Raw genomic sequence first — 23,622 nt, 5'->3', positions numbered from 1 at the left:
TTTGTTGATGCTGTGCAAAAGCTTGTTATCCTTTTGTTTTTGTTTATTTTTTGGCTCAAAACATCATTTCTTTATTGATAATTTCCTGGTGCTTGCCCTGGGTGGCCCCTTGGGTTCTGCTGGTTTACCCCGGGCTCACTCAAGCAGTGGCTTTCAGCCGGAGGGTCAACTTTCACACGTCAGGCAATTGGTGCCGGCTGAGCACCGGGCTGCCTCTGTTCTCCAGTCAGCTAGACTGGTTTTCTCATGCTCCAGTCAGCTAGACTGGTTTTCTTACGTGGAGGTCTCAGGACGGCATGCCAAGAGGGTCGAGAACGCTGGCGAACCACCTCTTCAGGTGTAGGCTTGTGAAACCAGTAAAGTGTCACTTCTGCTCTATTCTTTGGGTCAAGACAAGCCCCAAGACCCGGTCCAAAATCAAGGGACAGAGCAATCAAGCTTACCTCTGGATAGCAGGAGCATCGAAGTCATAGGACGTGAGGGTGCACACGTGCCGGGACATAAGGGACACATGGTTGTCGGTCTGCCACAAGGGATTCCTAAACCCTATGCCGCGATGCACATTTTTGTAAAAGTAAGCTTTACATTTTAGCACCTAAAACTTGATTTCCTTGGAATCGACCCCTAGAATTGGATTCAACAGGAAGAAGGAGAAGATGCGTTTTTCAGCCTCTTGATACAAAAGCTCTTGATTGCCAAAAGCTTGTTATCTTGATGAAGTCCCAATAGTTCATTTTTGCTTTTGTTTCCTTTGCCTCTGTAAACGTGTCTAGCAAGAAGTTGTTATGGCCGAGGTCAAAGAGGTTGCTGCCTGTGTTCTCCTCTAGGATTTTGATGGATTCCTGTCTCACATTTAGACCTTTCATCCATTTTGAATTTATTTTTGTGTGTGGTGTAAGAAAGTGGTCCAGTTTCATTGTTCTGCATGTGTCCATCCAATTTTCCCAACACCATTCGTTGAAGAGACTTTTTTCCATTGGACATTCTTTCCTGCTTTGTCATACATTAGTTGACTATAGAGCTGAGGGTCTATTTCTGGGTTCTTTTTTATGTTCCATTGATCTATGTGTCTGTTTTTGTGCCAGTGCCATACTGTCTTAAGGATTATTAGCTTTGTAGTAGAGCTTGAAGTCTGGTATTGTGATGCCACCAGTTTTGGTTTTCTTTTTCAACATTTCTTTGGCTATTTGGGGTCTTTTCTGGTTCCATACAAATTTTAGGATTATTTGTTCTAGCTCTGTGAAAAATGCTTGTGTTATTTTGATGGGATTGCATTGAATGTGTAGATTGCTTTGGGCAGTATAGACATTTTAACAATATTTGTTCTTCCAACATATGAGCATGGGATTTTTTTCCATTTCTTTGTGTCTTCCTCAATTTCTTTCTTTTTATTTAATGAAATTAATTAATTAATTTATTTGAGAGAGAGAGCACAAGCAGGGGAAGGGGCAAAAGGAGAGGGAGAAGCAGGCTCCCTGCCCCGTGTGGGGCTCGATCCCAGGACCCTGGGATTATGACCTGAGCTGAAGGCAGATACTTAACTGACTGAGCCACCCAGGTGACCTCAATTTCTTTCTTAAGTGTTCTATAGTTTTCCAAGTACACATCTTTTACCTCTTTGGTTAGATTTATTCCTAGGTATCTTATGGTTTTGGGTGCAATTGTAAATGGGATCTATTTCTTGATTTCTCTTTCTTCTGTTTCATTTTTTTGTGTATAGAAATGCAACTGGTTTTTGTGCATTGATTTTATAACCTGTGATATTGCTGAATTCCTGTACCAGTTCTAGCAATTTTTGGGTAGAGTCTTTTGGGTTTTCTACATAAAGTATGATGTCATTTGGGAAGAGTGAGGGTTTGACTTCTTCTTTGCTGATTTGGATGTCTTTTATTTATTTTTGTTGTCTGATTGCTGAGGCTAGGACTTCCAGTACTATGTTGAACAATAGTGGTGAGAGGGGACATCCCTGTTGTCTTCCTGACCTTAGGGGAAAAGCCCTCAGTTTTTCCCTATTGAGGATGATATTAACTGTGGGCCTTTCATTTATGGCCTTTACGATGTTGAGGTATGTCCCTCTATCCCTACACTGTGAAGGATTTTTATCCAGAAAGTATGCTGTATTTTTGTCAAATGCTTTTTCTGCATCTATTAAGAGGATCATACGGTTCTTATCCTTTCTTTTATTAATGTGGTGTATCACATTGATTGATTTCCAGATGTTGAACCACCCCTGCAGCCCAGGAATAAATCCTATTTGGTCATGGTGAATAATCCTTTTAATGTACTATTGGATCCAATTAGCTAGTATATTGTTGAGAATTTTTGTATCCATATTCATCAGGAATACTGATCTGTAATTCTCCTTTTTAGTGGGGTCTTTGGTTTTGGGATCAAGGTAATGCCCAGCTCCTTTTGGTGTAAGGTTAGGTGTAATGTGGGAACCACTGGTGTATACCAAATGGGTAGAGAAATGGAAATATGCTGTGGTGGCTTTTCTAGTAAGGTGAGACTTTTCTTGCTTCTTGAGGAAGGCCTGTGTTGTTATATACTTCCCTCTTAGGACCACCTTGGCTGCATCCCAAAGGTTTTGAACTGTAGTGTTTTCATTTTCCTTTGCTTCCATGTATTTTAAAAATTCTTCTTTAATTTCCTGGTTGACCCATTCATTCTTTAGTAGGATGTTCTTTAACCTCCATGTATTTGTGGTCCTTACAAGTTTTTCTTGTGGTTGACTTCAAGTTTCATAGCATTGTGGTCTGAAATTGTGCATAGTATGATCTCAATCCTTTTGTACCAGTTGAGTGATGATTTGTGATCCAGTATGTGATCTATTCTCGAGAATGTTCCATGTGCACTTGAAAAGAAGGTGTATTCTGCTGCTTTAGGATGAAATGCTCTGAATATATCTAAGTCCACCTGATAGACCAGTGTTATTCAAAACCTTTGTTTCCTTGTTGATCTTCTGCTCAGATGATCTGTCCATTGCTGTGAGTGGGGTATTAAAGTCCCCTAGTATTATTGTATTATTATCAATGAGTTTCTTTAAGTTTGTTATTAATTGATTTATATATTTGGCTGTTCCCAAATAAGGGACATAAATATTTACAATTGTTAGATCTTCTTGTTGGATAGACCCCTTTATTATGATATAGTGTTCTTCTTCATCTCTTATTACAGTCTTTGGTTTAAAATCTAGTTTGTCTGATAAAAGAATGGCCACTCCAGCTTTCTTTTGATTTCCATTGACATGATAAATGGTTCTCCAACCCCTCACTTTCAGTCTGGAGGTGTTTTGAGTCTAAAATGAGCTTCTTGTAAGCAGCACATTGAGGGATCTTTTTTTTTTTTTAATGATTTTATTTATTTATTTGAGAGAGAGAATGAGATAGAGAGAGAGAGAGAGCACGAGAGGGAAGAGGGTCAGAGGGAGAAGCAGACTCCCTGCTGAGTAGGGAGCCCGATGTGGGACTCGATCCTGGGACTCCAGGATCATGACCTGAGCTGAAGGCAGTTGCTTAACCAACTGAGCCACCCAGGCACCCGGGATCTTTTTTTTTTTTTTTTTAAATCCATTCTGATACCCTGTGTCTTTTGACTGGAAACTTTAGTCCAATTACATTCAGAGTAATTATTGAAAGATATGAATTGAGTGCCATCGTATGACCTGTAAAGTCACTGTTCTTGTAGTTTGTCTTTGTTCCTTCCTAGTCTTTGTTAGTTTTGGTGTCTCTTTCTGCTCAAAGAGTCCCCTTCAATATTTCTTGCAGGGCTGGTTTAGTATTCATGAATTCCTTTAAATTTTGTCTTGGAAACTTGTTATCTCTCTTTGTATTCTGAATGATAGCCTTGCTGGTTAAGGTATTCTTGGCTGCATATTTTTCCCATTTAGCACATTGAATATATTATGCCAGTCCTTTCTGGCTTTCCAGGTCTCTGTGGACAGGTCTGCTGCCAGCCTTACGTGTCTACCCTTGTAGGTTAAGAACCTCCTCTTCAGAGCTGCTTCAGAATTTTCTGTTTATCTTTGTAATTTGCAAGTTTCACTATAATATGTCATGGTGTTGACCTATTTTTGTTGATTATTTTAAAAGATTTTATTTATTTATTTTGACAGACAGAGAGAGCACACATGCATACAAGAAAGCACAAGTGGGGGAGGAGCAGAGGGAGAATCGGGCTCCCTGCTGAGCAGGGAGCCCAGTGTGGGGCTCCAATCCCAGGACCCTGGTATCATGACCTGAGCCAAAGGCAGACACTTAATCGACTGAGCCACCCAGGTGCCTCTATTTTTGTTGACTTTGGTGGGAGTTCTTTGTGCCTCTTGGACTTGAATGCCTGTTTCCGTCCCCAGATTAGGGAAGTTCTCAGGTATAATTTGTTCACATAAACCTTCAGCGCTTTTTCCCTGCTCTTCTTCCAGGACTCCAATAACACAGATATTATTTTGCTTTATGGAATTGCTGAGTTCCCTAAGTCTAGTTTGTGATGTGATAGTTTTCTTTCCCTCTTCTTTTTAGCTTCATTATTTTCCATAATTTTATCTTGTATATCACTGAATCATTCTTCTGATTAATTCATCCTCATTTTTATGGCCTGCACTTGAGACTATATCTTGGTTATAGCATTTTTAATTTTGGCCAGACTAGATTTTAGTTGTTTTATCTCGACAGTAAGGGATTCTCTATTGTCTTCTATGCTTTTTTCAAGCCCAGCTAGTATCCTTATAATTGTTGTTTTAAATTCTATTTCAGATATCTTACTTATATCCATATTGATCAAATCCCTGCCTGTGAGTACTACCTCCTGTTTTTTTCTTTTGGGGTGAATCTTCCCATCTCATCATTTTGTCCAGAAAAGAAAAGAAGAAAGAAAAAGAAAAACAATAACAACAACAACAAAAACTAGATCCTGGTGTGTTTTGGTCTGCTTGTTAAAAGAAATTAGATATCAAAAGAAAGAAAGAAAAATATACATGTAAATAAAATACAATACAATGAAAGGAAACAAAAATAAAAATATATAAAGTATATATAAAAATAAAAATTAAAAAAGAATTGAGGGGTGCCTGGGTGGCTCAGTTGTTAAGCATCTGCCTTTGGCTCAGGTCATGATCCCAGGGTCCTGGGATCGAGCCCCGCGATGGGCTCCCTGCTCTGCAGGAAGCCTGCTTCTCCCTCTCCCACTCTCCCTGCTTCCCTCTCTCATTGTGTCTATCTTTGTCAAATAAATAAATAAAATCTTTAAAAAAATAATTGAAAAAAGAAAATAACTGAAATATAATAATTAAAAAATGAAGAATAAAAGTACAGAGAATGCTACATACTGTTTTCCCCAGAGCAGAAGTTTTGCAGCCATCTGTGATCGGTAAACTTGGTAGGAGTGAGTTGTTTGTGCTGATCTTCTGGGGGAAGGGCCTGTTGGGCTGATTCTCAGGTGGATTTGCCCTAGTGGAAAAGGGCCTCCAGTGCGCAGAGGCAGGGCTCAGTGTAATGTGGCTCTGGATTCCACTAGGTGGCACTGTTTAGTTCCCTGAATGCTTTTAGCATTGATTGGAGGGATGAATACGGCGGTGCCCTGCTCTCTAGCCCAGGAGCTGAAAATTTGGGCCCCCACCCCCACTCTTCAGTGAGCCCTCACAGAAGAGCCATCAACCACTCTTGTCACCCAGTTTCCGTCAGAATTCTGTGTTCATCCTGGTTGTCTGAGCTTTTTGATCTTAGGCACGAGACTGAGTTTAAAAACTCCAAATTTTAAGGACTCCTGAGGTGCAGACCCATGCTGCTCCTCCTAGGGAGGGGAGGCATCTGGCCATGCTTCTGCCTTTTGCTGGACCCCTCCTGGGAAAGTGGTGGCAGGACCATGCAGCAAGTCGCAGTTTATGGCAACACAGAGCAGAAAGCCAGCACCTAGCCGGCTTCCCTGCTTCTAAGCCTGGGAACAATGCTGCACTTAAGCATCACCCGTTCTTCTTGTGACCCCGGGGATCCTCTGACTATGCTGTCACACCTGGGATTCCACCCCACTTCACCCACCTGAGCACCTTTAAGCCAGGCACTTCCCTGGCTGTAGCAGACTTCTAAAAGTTCCAATTTTGCACTCCGCTGCGAATAATACTTTACGGTAGCCTCCTTGAGCAGGCTCCCTTCCCTCCACTGTATCCTCAGATATATCACCCTGGATTCGAGTCTCCACACCTCTTACCTTCTAAAAGGTGGTTGCTTTTCTACTCGTAGACTTGCAGTATTTGTTTTCTCAGAACTCCAATTGATTTCTCATGTGTTCAGAATTACTTGATAACATTCTAGTTGTATTTGAGGGATGAGTCAAACTTAGGGTCCCCCTCCTCCTCCACCATTGTAATTCCTACCCACCTGGAATTGGGTTCTCAATAATCTTTGAGTGTGTGGGGATCCTGAAATCAGAAAATGTGGGAACCACTGGTATAGACTAAATGGGTAGAGAAATGGAAATATGTTATTGTGGCTTTTTTAGTTTCTCAAGACAGACTGTGTGATTAGTTTGGTAGTCAGTGGATTACTGCTGAAGGGTTTGAGGAGGAGAATGACATACTTGGAGCTACTTTTTAAGAATAATATGAAATAGACTATAAAATGGGTTGGAGAAACCAGAGTAAAGGCTGGAATTACAAGGCTGTCCTAAGAGTCCAGGCAAGAGGTATGTGCTACTGAAGCAGGAGTGAGAGTGGAAAAGAGAAGACCAACAGAGGTGAACATTACTGGACCCAGCATGTGACTAACATGGGGATTGCTAAAGAGTGAGATATTAAGAATATATGACTTCAGATGCTTATGATGGTTAATTTTATGTGTCAACTTGCTTGAACCATAAAGTGCCCAGACATTTGGTCAAATATTATTCTGGATGATTCAGTCAGGTGTTTTTTGGATGGGATTAATATTTAAGTTGATAGACGGAGTAAAGTAGATTGCCTTCAGTCATGTGAGTGGACCTCATCCAATCAGTTCAAGGTCTGAATAGAACAAAAGGCTGACTTCCCCTGATTAAGAAATAATTCTCCTGCCTGAGGGGATTTGAACTGGGACACTGGCTCTGCAAGCCTCTGTAATTGCATGAACCAATTCTTTAATACATATACTGGTTCTGTTTCTCCAGAGAATTCTGACTAATAAGATTTTGATACAAAGAATAGTTCTGGAGGAATAGAATCTTTTTAAAAAATATTTTATTTATTTATTTGAGAGAGAGTGAGCGAGAGAGAGAGAGAGAGAGCATGAGCAGGGGGAGGGGCAGAGAGAAGGAGAAGCAGATTCCCCACTGAGCAGTAAGCCCAACATGGGACTCTGTCCCAGGAGTCTGGGATCATAACTTGAGCTGAAGGCAGATGCTTAACCAACAGAGCCACCCAGGTGCCCCTGGAGGAATAGAATCTTAACAATGAATTTTCCAAATTTGTTCTGGGAGTTTCTGGAATTAGCTTTCCAATCTGATAAGATTTAAAGACACTAATGATTCTGTTTCCAGTAGTAAAGAGAAGATTGACAGCCCATGGCAATATTTAGCAGTAGAGATTTACAAAATATCACCAATTGGATACTCCTAATCAAACACTTGGAAGAAACAAAGATCTGAGCAATCATGCATGCGGTATGTTCAAACAGTTGTTATTATAAACTGGTGAGTATAATGAGATTGTCTGGTTGCTTGCAATGCCACTGGACAAGGCTGTTGCTGGATGAAGTGGGGAATGAAAATGAGAAGTTCAGGAGCCTGAATTCCCAGCTCAAGTGCCACATACCTGACCTGAAAGCTTCTATGTCTTCCTTGAAAGAGACTTTTATCTCCTATAGCTGCAGGGCTAAGATGCTGAAAACCAAACCCAGAATCTCATCCTGCAAGTTTCTGGATTACAATGCAACCCAATGTAATTAGTATGATGCAAGTTGAATACCCAGCTTCGTAGTACCGGTATCTACTGTTAAAGTGAGGGTATTGATGGGAAGGAATGGGACTCTGAAAATTGGGAAGAGTATGTGTGAGGAGATCCTGGTGGAGCTGGAGACTTTGAGCCTAAATTCTGAGGAATCTTCTTTCTCAGTTGAATGGTCTCTCCACTTCCATTTGAGGGGATTGACCCTGCATTGCTTAAGGAAACTGCACTGGCTTCCCCTGGGGCAGTTGTCTTGCAAGACACTGCCGCTTCTCCTCAGGACTCACCTTAGCTCCCTCTGTGCTTCTAGACCTATGATTAGACTCAAGTCCCAGCAGGGCCCTTAAGGTGAGGTACAGTGTGACCCATGAGGGGGTACATTATACTCTCAAAGAACTACTTGAATTTTTTAGTTTATAAAAACTGAAATCTGGGGAATATGTGTAGGAATGGTTGTAAGGGTGAGGAGTAATGGTGGAAGGAACATAAAGTTTAATTAAGCCAAATTCACGCATGAGGGCCCACTAAGCAGAGATTCTGCATTTACTGCTGCAACTCTCGGGGTTAGGGAGGACTGCAACTGTCTGGATGGTTGCCTGAAGCATGCCCCAAGAAGTGACCCACTCTGAGAGAACGGGAAATGCTGGACCTGCATTGGTGTAATGTGTTAGAGTGGATTTGTCATTTAAGACCTATTCAGTCATACTGGGAGGGTCCAGAAGGCATCCCTTCCACCACAACTGTGAGGAATAAATTTATGAGGAGAGACCTGGCATCAGAGCTTGGTGACTGTAGGCCCCACATCACTGTGGGAACTGTAGTCTGTGAACTGGGGGCCAGCCTAATGCAAGGGGAATAATTGGATTCTGGAGTGGCAGGGCCAAGTGGTGGCACTCAACCACCAGAGACAAGGTGGGTATGGTTGTTACCAATCAATCTATTCCAATCACTAACTCAGGAAACAAATGGGTGAGCCCTGGTGCCCTGCTGCGGCCAACTGCTCTGACTTGGGGTATCTTGAGGGGGCTGGAGAAATGGAAAACACAGCTCCTGGCTGGGTTTGCCAACAATGTTGCTGAACAAACTCGGATAAGCTCATACCAAGAGAAAGCAATAACTCAGGAGATGAGGGCTTGGAAAAAAGAAAGGGAGAAATTTATTTTGGGTGCCAGCAGTTGGGAGAGGTGGCGGGTTCAACCCTGAACAACTAACCTCTCCAGCAGCAAGATGGACACCTACAGATTGTGCAGAGAATGCATGATCCACAGTGGGGGTTGGTATGTGTTCAGCACATGATCATGGGCAGGGAAGCGGACATGTCATATGTGGTCTTCTAGGCATTCTGTTGCTATCAGGGCTTTCCTGGGTCCAGTCATTGCAAAACGTCTTTGTCAATGTCTGAAGAAAGTGTGATAAGAAATAAGCACAATGGGTTTCAGTTAGAGATGAGTTAAGCGGTCTACTCTATTTCTGCCTTTAGCTGTTGGGGGCTATAGTTGAGCAAGATGGCTCACTGACACAGTTACCATAAAGGACAGCTGAGTCAAAGCAGAGCTCAGAATACTCTGATGTGTACAGACTTATGGCATTGGCTAGTGATTGTGGTGTCCCTAGAAGTGAAACAGACTGGAAACCTGCTAAATTCTGATCTGTATAAGAAGTTAAGTTCTAGGTCAAGTGAACAAAGTCTAACTTCACTTGTCAGAACAGGAAGTCAAGGCTCCTCAGTCAATTCTGAGACATGCATCAGTTTGCAGACCTAGAATCCCATGGAATGAAGGAAGGCCAGGTCCCCTTGAGGAGGGACTCTGGTAAACTATCAAAAATATACCATTGATCTTTCTTCCAGCCTTCCCCAAAGGGCCCTACAGCCATTTATTTATCAGGGTAACCATGCATTGGGGAAAAGGAAATAATCAGACCTGCTAGGGACTATTGGACACTGTCCCTAAACTGACACTGGTTCCAGGAGACCCCGAATATCACCATGGTCCCCCAGTCAGAGTAGGGGCTTACGGAGGTCAGGTGTTTGATGGAGTCTGTCTCAAATTGGTTCCATGGATCCTCAAACCCAAACTGTGGTTATTCTTCTAAACTCTGGAACGCACAATAGGCATACTTGGAAGCTGGATTCTCTTGGCAGAGAATCCATCCTCATGTTCTCCTGACCTGTGGAGTGAGGGCTATTGTGGTAGGAAAGGCCAAGTGGAAGCCACTAGAACTGACTCCACCCAGGAAAATAGTAAACCTAAAGCAATACCGCATTCCTGGAGACGTTGCGGAGATTAATGCTATCATCAAGGACTGGAAGGATGCAGGGGTGGAGATTCCCACCACATCCCCTTTCAGGTCTCCTATTTGGCCTGTGCTGAAGACCCCTGAGCTTGGAGCATGCCAGTGGATTTCTGTAAGTTTAACCAAGTATTAATTCTAATTGCAGCTGCTGTACCAGATGTGGCCTTCTTGCTTGAGCAAATTAACACATTGCCTGGTACCTGATATACAGTTATTGACCATGCAAATGCTTTTATCTCCATCCTTTATCTTCATAAAAACCACCAGAACATTTGCTTTCAGCTGGCAAGACTGGCAATACACCTTCACTGTCCTACTTCTGGGGTATATCAGCTCTCCAGCCCTATGTCATAATTTAGCCCATGTGGACCTTGATCACCTTTCTCTTCCACAAGATATCACATTGATCAATTACACTGGTGATATGCTGATAGGAACTATTGAGCAAGAATAACAACTCTTCTAGGCATATTGGTAAGACATTTGCATATAAGAGGGTGGGAAATAGATCCAACAAAAATTCAGTGGCTTTCTATGGCAGTGAAATTTCTAGAGGCCCAGTGGTGCAGGGCATGTCAAGAATTCCTTCTAAGGTGAAGGATAAGTTGTTGCCTCTGGCCCTTTCCACAACCAAAACAATACCTGGTGTGCCTCTTTGGATTTGTAGGCAACATATTCCCCATTTGAGTGTGCTACTCCAGCCCCATTCACTGAGTGACCCGACAAAGCTGCTAGTTTTGGGTGGGGCCCAGAATAAGAGAAGGCTCTGCTATAGGACCAGGCTGTTGTGCAAGCTGTTCTGCCACTTGGACCATGTGATCTGATAGATCCAATGGTGCTTGGAGTGGCAGTGGCGGAGAAGGATGCTGTTTGGAACATTTGATGGACTCTTACAGGTGAACTGCAACCATTAGGATTTTGGAGCAAATCCTTGCCAATAAATCTCTCTAAATAATTACTCATCTTTTCTTTATTTTTAGAGGGGGTGGGGAGAGGCAGAGGGAGAGGGAGATAATTTTTTTTAGGTTTTTTATTGATCTATTTGACAGAGAGAGAGAGCACAAGCAGAGGGAGAGGCAGAGGGAGAGGGAGAAGCAGGCTCCCCGCTGAGCAGGGAGTTGGATGCAGGGATCAATTCCAGGACTCCAGGATCACAACCTGAGCTGAAAGTCAGATGCTTAACCAACTGAGACACCCAGGCACCCCCGGAGAGAGAGAATCTTAATTAGGCTCCATGCCCAGCATGGAGCCCGACTCTGGCTTGTACTTGAGAGACAGGTAATGGTGGGAAAGCAAAAGTTGATTTATTTGGGAAGCTGGCAACCTGGGAAGATGGTAAATTAACATCCCAAAGACTGTCTTCCCTGTGCAATGGAACCAGTGGAAAGTGTGAGAAGTGGGGGAGGGGGCTACATGCAGAAGAAGTTGATGCTCAGCAGTTAATAATTTGCATTTGCAAGGCTTCCAGATTCCTCTGCTCTGCCAATAATCAAGTCTGCCAGGTGTCTCTCAGTAAAGGATACCCCTGCAGCTCAAAGAGCTGTGTCCTGGCAAGGCAGTCCAGACTCCTCCCCTTATACCAGGAATCAAGATTCCCAGGTGTCTCTTACTGAGGACCCCATGATCATGGTGGCTGTTTTGAGTGCAGTAAGGCCTTATCTTCTGGAAAGTCTGGTCCTTTGTTCCTCAAGGCCAGGGGTCTGTAGGATCTCAAGGGAAATATGTTAGTTCTGCTACAAACTATGGGGTTTAGGTTAGCATGCAAGGAGTGCATAACTTGAAGCAAGTTAATGCTTAAGACTGGTTGGAGTGCTGTTACAATATGATTTGCCTTCCCTGGATGCGTTTCTGCCAAAACTATTATCTGTGGACTTACAGAATGCCTTATCCATCACCAAGGCATTCCACACAGCATTGCTTCTGATCAAGGGAATCGTTTCTTGGAAAGTGGAGTGAATCGATTTGCTGCTCTTACCATTCCCACCATCTTGAAGCAGCTGGCTTGATAGAACTGTGGAATGACCTTTTGAAGACTCAGTTACAGTGCTAACTGGGTGGTAATACCTTTCAAAGGCTGGGGCAAGATTCCTCAGGAGGCTGTACATTCTCTGAATCAGCGTTCAATAGATGGTGCTGTTTCTCCCATAGCCAGGATTCATGGGTCCAGGAATCAGGGAGTGGGGATGGGAATAATGGCACCACTTGCTGTTACACCTAGAGACCCATTAGCAAAAGTTTTGCTTCCTGTTCCTGTAAGTTTGTGTTCTACTGGTTCCTAGAGACCTTAGTTCCAAAGGGAGGGATGATTCACCATCCCTCACCATCATCAAAAGTGATACCATTGAACAGGAAGTTAAGATTGCTGCCAGGCTATTGGGTTCCTCATGCCTCTGAGTCAACAGGTAAATAAAGTAGTTGCTTTGCTACCAAGGGGACTGTATGAAGGTGAGGAAGAGTCTGGAACACGGCACATCCCTTAGGACATCTTTTACTATTCCCACGCCCTGTGATTAAGGTCTTTGAAAAACTACAACAACCCAATCCAGGCAGGATGACTAATGGTCCAGACCCTTCAGGAATGGAGGTTTGGGTCACCCCACCAAGAACCACAACCTGTTGAAGATCCTGCTGAGGGCAAAGGGAATACGGAGTGGAAGAAGGTAGTTAGGAATACCAGCTATGACCACATTACCAGTTACAGAAATGAGGGTGGTAATTTTCATGAGAATTTCCTTCTTATCTTGTTATGAATGTTTGTGTTTATGTACACATATAATATTTATTTCTTCCCTCTCTCATCCCCTTATCATGTAGTGTAAGATGTATTGACTTTACACCATATTATTTAAGTATTAGCTTTATATAATAGTATTTAAGTTATTGGATATCAAGGAGAAAAATGACCAAGAAAATAGTGCTCTCATGAACAGCAACTGGAAATCAGGAGCAGTCAGTAGTTTATGAGGGGGAGGGAGCAGGGAAAGGGGAAGGGAATGAGTTAGGTTTTAAACATTTTTAGGACTGAAGTGCCATAGATACTGTAGGTGGGAATATCTACCCAGCAGTTGAAAATATAACAATCCTGGGGGTGGGGTGGGGTTTGAGACTGGAGATTTAAATGTGGGAGTGAATCACACAGAAGCACCATTTGGAAGTTTTTGAAGGGAGCAGAATATATTCAGATCTGAATTTTAAATCACAGATGCTAGACTGGAAGGAGCCTTGGTTGATTCTCTTGTTTAGTCCTCCAACCCAGATGGAAGCATGTGGTCTTTGGTCTCTCTCTTACAAAGAACCCCCAGTCTCCTAATAAGAAATATATGTACAGGGATTAGTTGACAGAGGTGTAAGCCTACTCTCTTAAGTTTGAGTGAAAAGCATGAGTCAGGTGTCTAAGAAATGGAGGACTTGCACTTCTGTCGATTGCCGACTTAGATTCATGACAACATTCCAGAAACAAAGCTGCAATCCAAGGTCTTTTATCATTCACCTTGCCAGGCTTGCTGTATGAAGCTTTGTGTACAGATTGCTTTATGATTTCAAAGTATTTGTTTTTCAGCTTGAGATCTTCTTTGACATAACTGCACATCAGCCCAAAGTCTATTTGTAAAGGCAAATCTTTGGAAGATAGGAACATCTTCCTGGGGTTGATGTGCCAGGCAAACGCTATCGTGAAATCTCATGGCCTGCAGGCATTAAGATATGCCCATGCAATCAAATACACTTTAAAACAGTTTCAGTTTTTTTCTCTCTAGCTCTATCTACCATCTATGTATGTATGCATCTATCTCAATAATAGGTTTCATTATAAAATTCAGTGTTAAGTGGGAAAGTATAAAAGTTTTAAAATTTTCAGCTTTCTCTTAGAAATTAAATATTTAATAAGTATGTAATATATCCAGAAAATAAAGCAGCATTTTGCCCCTTTAGTTTAAGGGGTGCTCATCTCTTGGTGAATTTTGCCATCAGCATACTTCAAGATTCTGGTATTTGCCCCCAGATCCTTTCTGGTGCTCACTTTCCCCACCCCTCCTGTCCCCTCTCCCTATCCCTGTGCTTCTTCAGCTTTGTATTTCAGTTGTGACCCACACTTGCGCCCTCTCTAGGACATCTTCTCTGGCCATCTTGTCTTAGTCCCCCGCTTCAGACTTAACTCTTGACTCTGTTCTCTTGATCATAGTAGGACTTGTATAGTAGGGGACATGCTTTCCAAGGACCCCCATTGGCTGGGACCCCCTACCCTCTGCCCCATGGAAGGGGATTAGAGTGTGTGTCTCAGGTTCCAGGTGGTTTCCACCTGAGTGGCCACACACTATGTGTGAGGGAGCAGGGTGTGGTGGGAAAGAAGGGGGACTTGCACCTGCAGCTGAAGGCCCTGCCTGCTTGGGTGGCAAAAATGCTGAACTGGCAGACCAATCCCACGCATGCACCCACTGCTATTCCTCATGCTGAACAGCCCCTCCTCACCCTGTGTTCACTTGACTACCTGGTTCCCAGCTTCACAATGAAGCGTTCCAATTATGTAGAACTCAAGGTTCTTGGTGGTACTGCTCCAGTGGTGTGCTTTTCACATGGGACTCAGAGGTGGGTTCCTCCCCACTAAAGTTCTCTGGAAATGGAGCAGTGCTTCTGGTGCCCTGCCCAGATGCCTTTGGATTGGCACCACCAACCTCTGCCTCATGTTACAGCTGTATGCTTCTTTCCTACAGGCCTTGGCCTGCTTCCTTCAGAGAAGGAAATCTGCCCTTGGGCACTGGGGTGGCTTCGCCCAGAAGCTCTGAGAGCACAGGAGTCTGGGAGCTGATATATCCCAGGGCAGCCACAGGGAGGGTTGAAGGCAGGAAAGGAAAGCCCAGCTCCCTGCCCTGCCTCTTGGAGGGACTCTCACAGGAGCCCCCTGAGAATGAGGTTGAGGCTGGGACTGTGCAGAATCCCTCCCCATCTTCCTTCCTCACTCTCTGATGATTCTCTCCTGGAAACACTTTTGAAATGTTACTTGCACAGGAATCCTCATCCAGAGTCTGCTTCCGGAAACCAACCATAAACAGGGGATGCCACAGGCTTCTGGAGAGCCCTGAGAACATTCTGCCTTGCGAGGCAGCCTGTGGTCAATTGCAGCAGGAAATTGCAGCTTCCTGCTGCTTCTTGAAGCAGTGTGGTGACCTGACGTTCCATCAAATCCCATCTCCCTGGGACCTGAGGGGTGCAGTGCTGGGACATGTTTCATGCTACTGTCTTGGGCTCAGAGCACAGGTTGCTGGGAAGGACACTTGAGCTTACATTTGGGTGTCACAGCCAACCCTGTGCACAGAGCTTCATGTGGGAAACTTGCCTGGCCCAACTTTCTGCATACCCCCTCTCTTCCCTGCTCTGCATTGCTGATCCTGGTAGCGGTCAGGGATGTTCTTCACCTTCCTGAAGCTCAGGGAGGAGCCAGTGGCCTTCTGGTTAAGGCCATGATGGATTGTGAAGTTTTAAGCACGGTGTGAACCAAGCCCTAGCCAGTCAGTCCAGCTTTTCCTGCCAAACTTTGGACCTGAGCCTTACCCCACCAATTACAGTTCCTGGGGGACTGGTTACCCATAAGACCCTGGCAATGCAGGGGTTCACTGGGGTGACCTAATACATGGAGAGCTATCCATTAGCCACCCGCAGACCTTCCTGGTCTTTGTCTTCTTCTGGCTGGGACCCTGTTCCTGCTACTGCCTGAAATCTGTTCCCTGTACTTACTTTAGAATCCCTGCCAGCCTGGTCCACATCCACCATGGATCTCGGCTATGCCCACCTGCTTACTCCTAGAACCCACAACATGTGTACTGCTTCTCAGGGGTATGCTCAGATGGCGTTGGTGGAGCAGACCCCACCTCAGGACCTGGACATCCCTGCTGACCTGGGCCCTCCCTGGGCCTACATGTCTGGAAGTACTACCCTCACAACTCTCAAATGAAGGTAGCCCCCCACCCCAAGTGCACACACTCTTATCGGTGGAGGTGCCCTTCGCTGTTTGTTGGGCAGCAGAAGCAGAAGCTCTGGCAATATATAGATTTCTGGGGCTTCAGTGTGATCCCATCCAGCACCTCTGCTCTCAGGTTCCAAATATGGGAGCGTGAGTCTTCACAAATATGGATCTTCAGGATGCCTCCAGACTCATTCACATAAGGTCCTGGCCCAGCTAAAGCAGACCCAGAAACTCAGCTCAGAGACTGGATAGTAGATGATATTTCAGGCTTTGTGGGTCATTCTTCTTTGTTGATGTTGTTTTTGCAACAACCTTTTTAAAATAAGAAAACCCTTCCTAGCTTCTGGGCATACCAAATGAATATGAATTTGGCTCAGGGGCCATAGTTTCCTAACCCCCCCACCCCCATGACCCTAGACCAACAAACCAGAAGGAAGAGATAAGGGGAAGGCACTGACAATGAAAGGATGGGTGCTTTTCCACTTAAAAGTAAACCTCTCAGAAGAAAGCTGGTCATTGGATTTTACCAGTAAAAACTTGAATTCCTCCAAGCCAAAAAAAAAAAAAAAAAAGAGTAGATACCTAGAAATGTTTAAGAGTTTTTATTCCCATGCCTTGACTTCCTTTCTCCATCGTTTGTCATTAGCATTTCACATATTTGAATTCAGGATATTCCAGCTTATATGGACTAAATTTGCCATGGACGTTTTGAAGTTCCATTATCAGCAAACCCTGCACAGGTTTATTATGAATGAGAAGGGGAAGGGACAGAAGATACGCAGATGCAGGATAGGGAATGAGATCCTCTCCTCTGAGGGCAGGCAATGGGCTTGTACATGTCGGGCTGGGGGACCCACAGAATACCTAAGAGCAAAAGAAGGGCCCAGAAGCCTGCAACAACAGATGGCTCTGAGGGGCGGATGGGCCTGGCAGGTTACACTCAACTTTGGGAAGGGTCAGCTTCTGCCCAGAGCTACCTCCCACTCACAGACTTTTCCATCACAATGACACTCTGATCCAGGGTCCTCCCAGGGAAGAACTGCCTTTCTAAAGCATATTTCCACCAAGGCTTGTTGTTTTTCTTTTTCTAAACATGCCAGTTAGGAAGGTTTTGAGATTTGTTAAAAAATCAGACAGGATTCCTGGAACCTCAAGTTGTGATGACACCAATCTGAGTGTCCAGAGGAACATTGCAAGCACCAGCTGCAGCCCAGGAGGAGGTGTGGGCCATGAGCAGGGTTCTAGGAGTATGCTGGGGAAAGGGGGCTGCCAGGGTGGGGACCCAAGTCCACCAGCTCTGCTGGCACTGGCCTGTGGAGTTGAGTCTTAGTCTCATCCCAAATGAGATCATTGGATGGTGTGACCTGATTCTCCGATTTCTCATTCTGAAGTTTCAGGATTCCAAGGTCGTCCCATTTCCCACTGTTGTGTATTTCTCTCCTTCTAAATGCATGGCTTCAAAGTCCCTTAACCATGAACATTTACAATGTGATCTTGCATGACTATGGTGTATAGAGGAATGTGTGTGTGTAAATGTGTAACACGTGATTAGAATAAAACTTATTTTAAATGTATCCATGTGGTTCACCTCATTACATCTTTCCTTAGAGCAGCTAAGCACTCTGCACAAATCCTGTAATGGATTATTTGTCACTGTGGTTAATGATTTTCATGCTTACCTTAGAAAGTAGAACCATGATAGAATGCAAACAGGACTTCTTTTGTTCCTGGGTGGGGTTGCTGTTTTCCTGTATCTGATGATTTAGTGGCACAGGAAAGCACCACTCCCACAAGCTGCACCTTCCTAACATTCTTTTAAAATAATACTTCTTAATACTTAAATACTTAATACTTAAAATAATACTGATCTTCTCACTACTTGTGTAAATGATGCTAGACACTTTCTTGAGAGGTTTTAATGACAAAAAAAAAAAGGAGCAGAACATGATTACATGTGTAGCTGAATAATTTGGCAATCCTGACAATTTTGCTAAGAGCCTCTTTTTATGAGGCATGAAATGTGATCCTTCCAGAAATGTGATAGTCAAGATTTTCTTAAAGTGCATGTGGTGCTGGTATTTTATTTTATTTGCGAGAGGGGAAACTGATTTCAGGACTTTTTCCCCCCTTTCTAAGAAGCTCATCTGAAATATAAGTTGTTTCCTGTCTTCCAGCCTTGTGTTGGCGTCAGAAGTGAACTGTTTCTTGTTTATCGTGTGCTGCTCATCAGTCATTCCCACTCCAGCCTTTCTCTTTGGTCTTGAGACCATATCCAGCTTGAGATTGTCTGAATCAGGCACAGCTCACTAGCACCATCTGTGCCTTACAACTTAATACTTCCAAGAGCTGGGCCATCCTCTCTGTCTCATTCTTAATGGTTAAGGATAAACCCTGGTTCCTTTACATATTCTCCCTGGTGTTCAATTCTCCTTTGCGTTTTGTTCACTTTCTCTTATGTTGAAGTTCTACTCTTATTTATTTCTCTCTTTTCATGAATTCTGCATCTGGGCAGCCAGGCTATTGTGAGCTAGTGATGGGGTATGTCATGTGTCTTTTGCATCCCACCATCCCTTCACATGGTCATACCAGGAACCCCACAGCACTGGAGGGAACAAGAGAGAAGGGGGGGCATCACTATCAACTTGAAACTTCCAAAATGAGCATGGATGTCTCAAATAAAAGGGACAAAGACAACGAAGACAAAGACCCTGGCCAGAATTCTTATTACACATCTCTTACCACATGAGATAACTCTGTAGTGGCCAGAGATCATAATCTTTCTTTCCCCAGCATCACTGCATAGTGCCTAGAATGTGTTACACAAGAGATAGGTGTCTATGTGAATGATCATGTAATTTAATTTTAAACTTCTATGCAGGATTTGATTACATTTGGATGAAATATATCATAGTGGCATAGAATCTATGGATAGTGTAGGAAAGGTCAGGATTAGAGGATGGGTATGGTAGTTTTAAGTATTCTTGATTATGAGGCTCAAATGTCTAAAATCTAGGAAGGAGGTTCTGACTGATGTATTACCCTGTTGTCCTCAGATCTCTGTGCGGAAAGTCAGGGTGCTCCCTGCCATCTTCTTCTGGTAGTCCTTGTCAAATTCTTCATTCTGAGCCACAGTGAAATAGTTCTTCCAATCTCCAGGCATCCCTGAAACAAGTCAAAGTCTCAGAGGTTGCCACAGGAGTACAGGGAGGAGGGAGCATGCATCCTTGGAGCCAGCACAAGAACGGGGTGGAGAAAAAAGTTTGCCTCTGAAAATTATGCAGTAGTGTCATTGATAGGAATGAATAATGGGGCATGAAACATTACTGGAAAATCTAAGCAGATCATGGGTACTACAGAGTCCAATCTGGTATTTAAGAATATAAATTTACATACCTTTCCTCATAAAAGGGGAGACAGATTGGTTCATGAGGACAGTAGGCACAGTGGTGTAGTTGGCCATTGGGTTTTGCTTCATTACATCGAAGGAGGTGTGATAGATGATTTTATTCAGGACTTCTTCGGGCATTTCTTTCTCTAGGAACTTCAATATCTTCTGAATTTCCCGCTTTGGGTCCTATATGTGGAAGAGTTACACAAAGCAAATAAATTTGGGTTTTCTTTTAGGGATGACATTCTGCTTGGACAAACAGTATTTGGGAGGAATTGAGTTAAGCGATCAGTTCAAATATATTCAACAACTATCCCTTAGGTGATGACTATGTGCAAGGCACTGTACCATCTCAGGTGCTGCCATGACACAAAGATGAGAGCCGTTCTTGCCACCAGGAGGCTCACCTTGCAATAGGGGGATAAATGTAGACATAACTAACTGGGCAAAACGTTGCCCAGAAAACATGCTGCTCGCACACAGACAGTATTATGAGATTTGTTGACAGGAACAATTATGTCTCCTGGTAGAGATTAGGAAGGTTGTATAAAGGAGGGGAAATGTTGCAGGTGAAGCACAGTATGACATACTCTAGTATTTGAGCAATAGAAGATGGCAAAAGAGCCTGTGAGTTTAATAGAAGGTTAGTAAGGGGATGAATACAGGGGATCTCAAGTTGACCCAGAAATGTAAATTCTTGTGCACTGGTTCTTTCTGATCAAAGAGTTGCAGAAAAGGAGCTATAGCTTCTTTTTTAAAAAAAAAGATTTGTTTTTTCATTTGAGAGAGAGAGAGGGCAGGGGGAAAGGCAGAGGGGGAGAATCCTCAAGCAGATGACCCGCTGAGCGCGGAGCTGGACACAGGGCTCATTCCCATGACCCATGAGATCATGACCTGAGCTGAAATCAAGAGTTAGACACTCAGTTGACTGAGCCACCCGGGTGCCCCAGGGAGCTATAGTTTTTGATTGGATTTCTCAGCGCTGGCATAATAAGTAGTTTGTAATTCTAGGATACTAATCCCTGGGGTCATGAGAGTGAATTTGTCATGCTTCTCATACACAGTGACTTGAAAAGGAGAAATCCGTTCTCTGTCACAATATGTGGGACCAATCCTGCCAACGTTTATATGGATTAAACTTCATTTGTGATGTGGGTCTGGGGTGTGGAACAGGGAGAAGGAAACTCTCCCTGATCATTCACTGAACACAACTAGGCACTTTACAAATGTGATCTAAAAAATCCTTATAATAATTTCATGAGATACAAAATGAGATGATACCCATTCTGTAGGTGAAGACACATGGTTCATGAGTGTCAGGATTAATTCAACCATAAAGGCATGTGATATTTCCTGAGGAGGAAGGATCTTCTGGAAATTGTGAACTGAAGCAAATAAAATTGAGAAGAGCAGAAAAGTAGTTAGAACTTCTGAGGATAAAACTGAGTTGGGAAAAATGTCATGGAGAGAAAGGACTTGCACTGAAGGCTCTTCTGTGGGCAAGCTCAAATGCCAGGGTCCCAAATGTGGTTTGCTGCACTGGAGAACATGGTGGGTCTAATGGAGATTGCACTGCCTTTTACCTCTTTCATGTCCTCATAGAAGAGGTAGAGAATAGGGTGCTGGTCTTTTGCATCCCACCATCCCTTCACGTGGTCATACCAGGAACCCCACAGCACTGGAGGGAACAAGAGAGAAGGGGGGGCATCAATATCAACTTGAAACTTACAAAATGAGAATGGTTGTCTCAACTAAAAGGGACAAAGACAAAGAAGAAAAAGACCCTGGCCAGAATTCTTATTTGCAGAAGACAGGGACTTTTTAATATTTAAGGAGATGATAAAAAGTATTCTGGATTCCTTGGTTTATATTTTTGCTCTTGAATTTACTACCACATGAGTTACTGTGTAGTGGCCAGAGATCATAATCTTTCTTTCCCCCAGCGTCACTGCATGGTGCCTAGATTAGTGTTATGCAACAGATCCTGTCCCTTAGTGGGCTGATTTTCATTCTGAAAAATCTATAATTACCAAATATTTGGGCACCTTTGCTCTCTCTCTCATGGTGACTGGGAGGAGGAGAGGTGCACTGGGTGTCTTTTGTTGGCCCTGCCAAATCCATTCTGTACCTTCCTCTACCCTGCAAGATTGACCTCTATGGACTGTGTCAATGGACTCCTTTGTCCTCAGGCTTCCACCTGGGATTTGCCAGCAAAAGGCACTGAAAGGCTTTTGGAGGCAGGAGGAGAGTGAGAAGGGTGTGGTTTATTTCCCTGATGCCCTTCCTGTTGGCTCACTGTGGTGGACTCTTTCCCCTATTAAGGGGCCTTGTCCTTTTTCCAGTAGACAATAGCTCCCTGCTGGTGTTCACGCCAAAACACTGCACTATCACCTGTTGGTTTCTTTAAACTCTGCCTGTAGCTTTCTAAATAGTCTCTTAGCTAAATTATCCCCAAATGACCCAGTTTCAATGTGCCATCCACATCCTCCCATGACCTTGGTGACCACAATCATTCAATGAAAAACTTTCCTTTCTGATGTCAATAGTGAACAAGGAAATGTGAAGAATGAATGAGGAAACATGAACCCATAATTTCCTTTTACTCACCTTTTCCAGCTTTGAATGCCTCAATATACTCCTCCCATGTACCAGGGTCAGGCATCATTTTATTCATTCTTGAGAAATGGTAGTAGGACACCAGAGAGTCCTTTGGATTTCTAGCCACATAGATAATCTGAAATCAACCAGCAAGGGAATTGAGACAGACAGCAAACAAAACAGAGAAATATTATTGCTCAGTGCAGAGGACCATGTTATTAGAATCTTAGACTATTCTGTGCTCGCTTCGGCAGCACATATACTAAAATTAGAATCTTAGACTATTCTATTTGAGTAACTGAACGTGCATGCATTTTCTGTAAGCAGGATGACCACATCTTCCAGTATGCCCAGACAGAGTTCCAGTGTATATCTGTGGTCTTAGATAATGATTAGGAGCATGCACGTATGCTCCTCTCTCTCAAGAGTATCCTGGTTTGCAGGATAAATACTACAGTCACCCTAACTATGATATTTCTGAAGACTAATGAGGCCACTGTGGTATTTTCCAGTGTGTTTGAAAGGTAGGTCCTCCTTGGCTTGCACTAAGCAAGAACTCTAACTAGGTTTTTGCACAGGGGGTAGCTAAAGCACTCAGTTGTCTAGTCTAGTCTCCTCTGTACATGATGAGCTGCAGCCTTACAGATGAATGATCACTCTTAACTTTTCATTTGTGGTAAGATTTCAGGACCTTTGAGGGCAGTGCTAAGTCTCCCTTTGGAACTGCTTGTGATGATTCTTCTCATTGGAAAAACAGGGTTGTGGTGTGGCTTGGGAGAGCTGACCTCTTGGCTTCTTGTCCTGTGGTTCCATGCCCACCTGGCCTCTGTGTGCATTCTCAGCAGAGCCAGGGAGGAGGAGCACATTAATGGTTTCTCAAGCATTTTCCCATGTCTCATTTACTGAACAGAATTCCTGTGTCCAACAGAACCACTCACCCAGTGACATTTCCCTTTCAGACAATTGGCCCAGGCTCTTGCTTTCTCTACTGCCTTTCCATAGACTGCTGCATTACAGGAACATGGACCAGGCCTATTTCTCTGCCTCTTTTCGTACCACTCAATTTTTCTCTGATATTTATGAGAGCAGGTAGGGAAACAAAAACTGTGACACAGCTGCACCATCTTGTCATAATGTAAATGTCTTTCTTTCTTTTCTTTCTCTCTCTCACTCTCTCTCTCTCTCTTTTTTTTTTGGTTTTATTTATTTGAGAGAGAGAGAGAGAGAGCAGAAGCAGGGGGAGGAAGAGGCAGAGTGAGAAGCAGACTACCTGCTGATCAGGGAGCCGGATGTGGGGCTTGATCCCAGGACCTGAGATCATGACCTGAACTGAAGGTAGACACTTAACCAACTGAGCCACCCAGGTGCCCCTGTAAATGTATTTCTTAATGCTTGTGTTGGTTATTGCCTTTCTGTAAGCCTGAGTAATTGTGAAAGGGCAGTCTGGGCTAGGCAGGGAACATATTCAGTGTG

At 43.6% G+C, this 23,622-nt stretch overlaps 1 protein-coding gene across 2 annotated transcripts in view; it reads right to left on the bottom strand.

The window, feature by feature from the left end:
* Positions 1 to 16,169: 16,169 nt before the first annotated feature.
* The window catches only part of LOC113937879 (sulfotransferase 1C1), a 41,290-nt gene continuing 33,837 nt past the window's right edge, over positions 16,170 to 23,622 (bottom strand). Inside the window, exons 4-8 of one of the 2 annotated variants that reach the window (XM_027622796.1) lie at positions 22,159 to 22,285; positions 21,135 to 21,229; positions 19,557 to 19,737; positions 19,203 to 19,325; positions 16,170 to 16,475 (exon numbers count right to left, since the gene is read on the bottom strand). In XM_027622796.1, coding sequence (XP_027478597.1) covers positions 19,213 to 19,325; positions 19,557 to 19,737; positions 21,135 to 21,229; positions 22,159 to 22,285 — 516 coding nt within the window. In that variant the 3' untranslated portion in view covers positions 16,170 to 16,475; positions 19,203 to 19,212. Of the gene's footprint in view, positions 16,476 to 19,043; positions 19,326 to 19,556; positions 19,738 to 21,134; positions 21,230 to 22,158; positions 22,286 to 23,622 lie in introns of those variants that run through there. The other variant, XM_027622794.1, reaches the window with a different exon arrangement.

Source organism: Zalophus californianus, chromosome 8 (genome assembly GCF_009762305.2).
Source record: "Zalophus californianus isolate mZalCal1 chromosome 8, mZalCal1.pri.v2, whole genome shotgun sequence".
NCBI classification, from domain to species: Eukaryota; Metazoa; Chordata; class Mammalia; order Carnivora; family Otariidae; genus Zalophus; species Zalophus californianus.
This window is presented reverse-complemented; position numbering and strand designations above follow the sequence as displayed.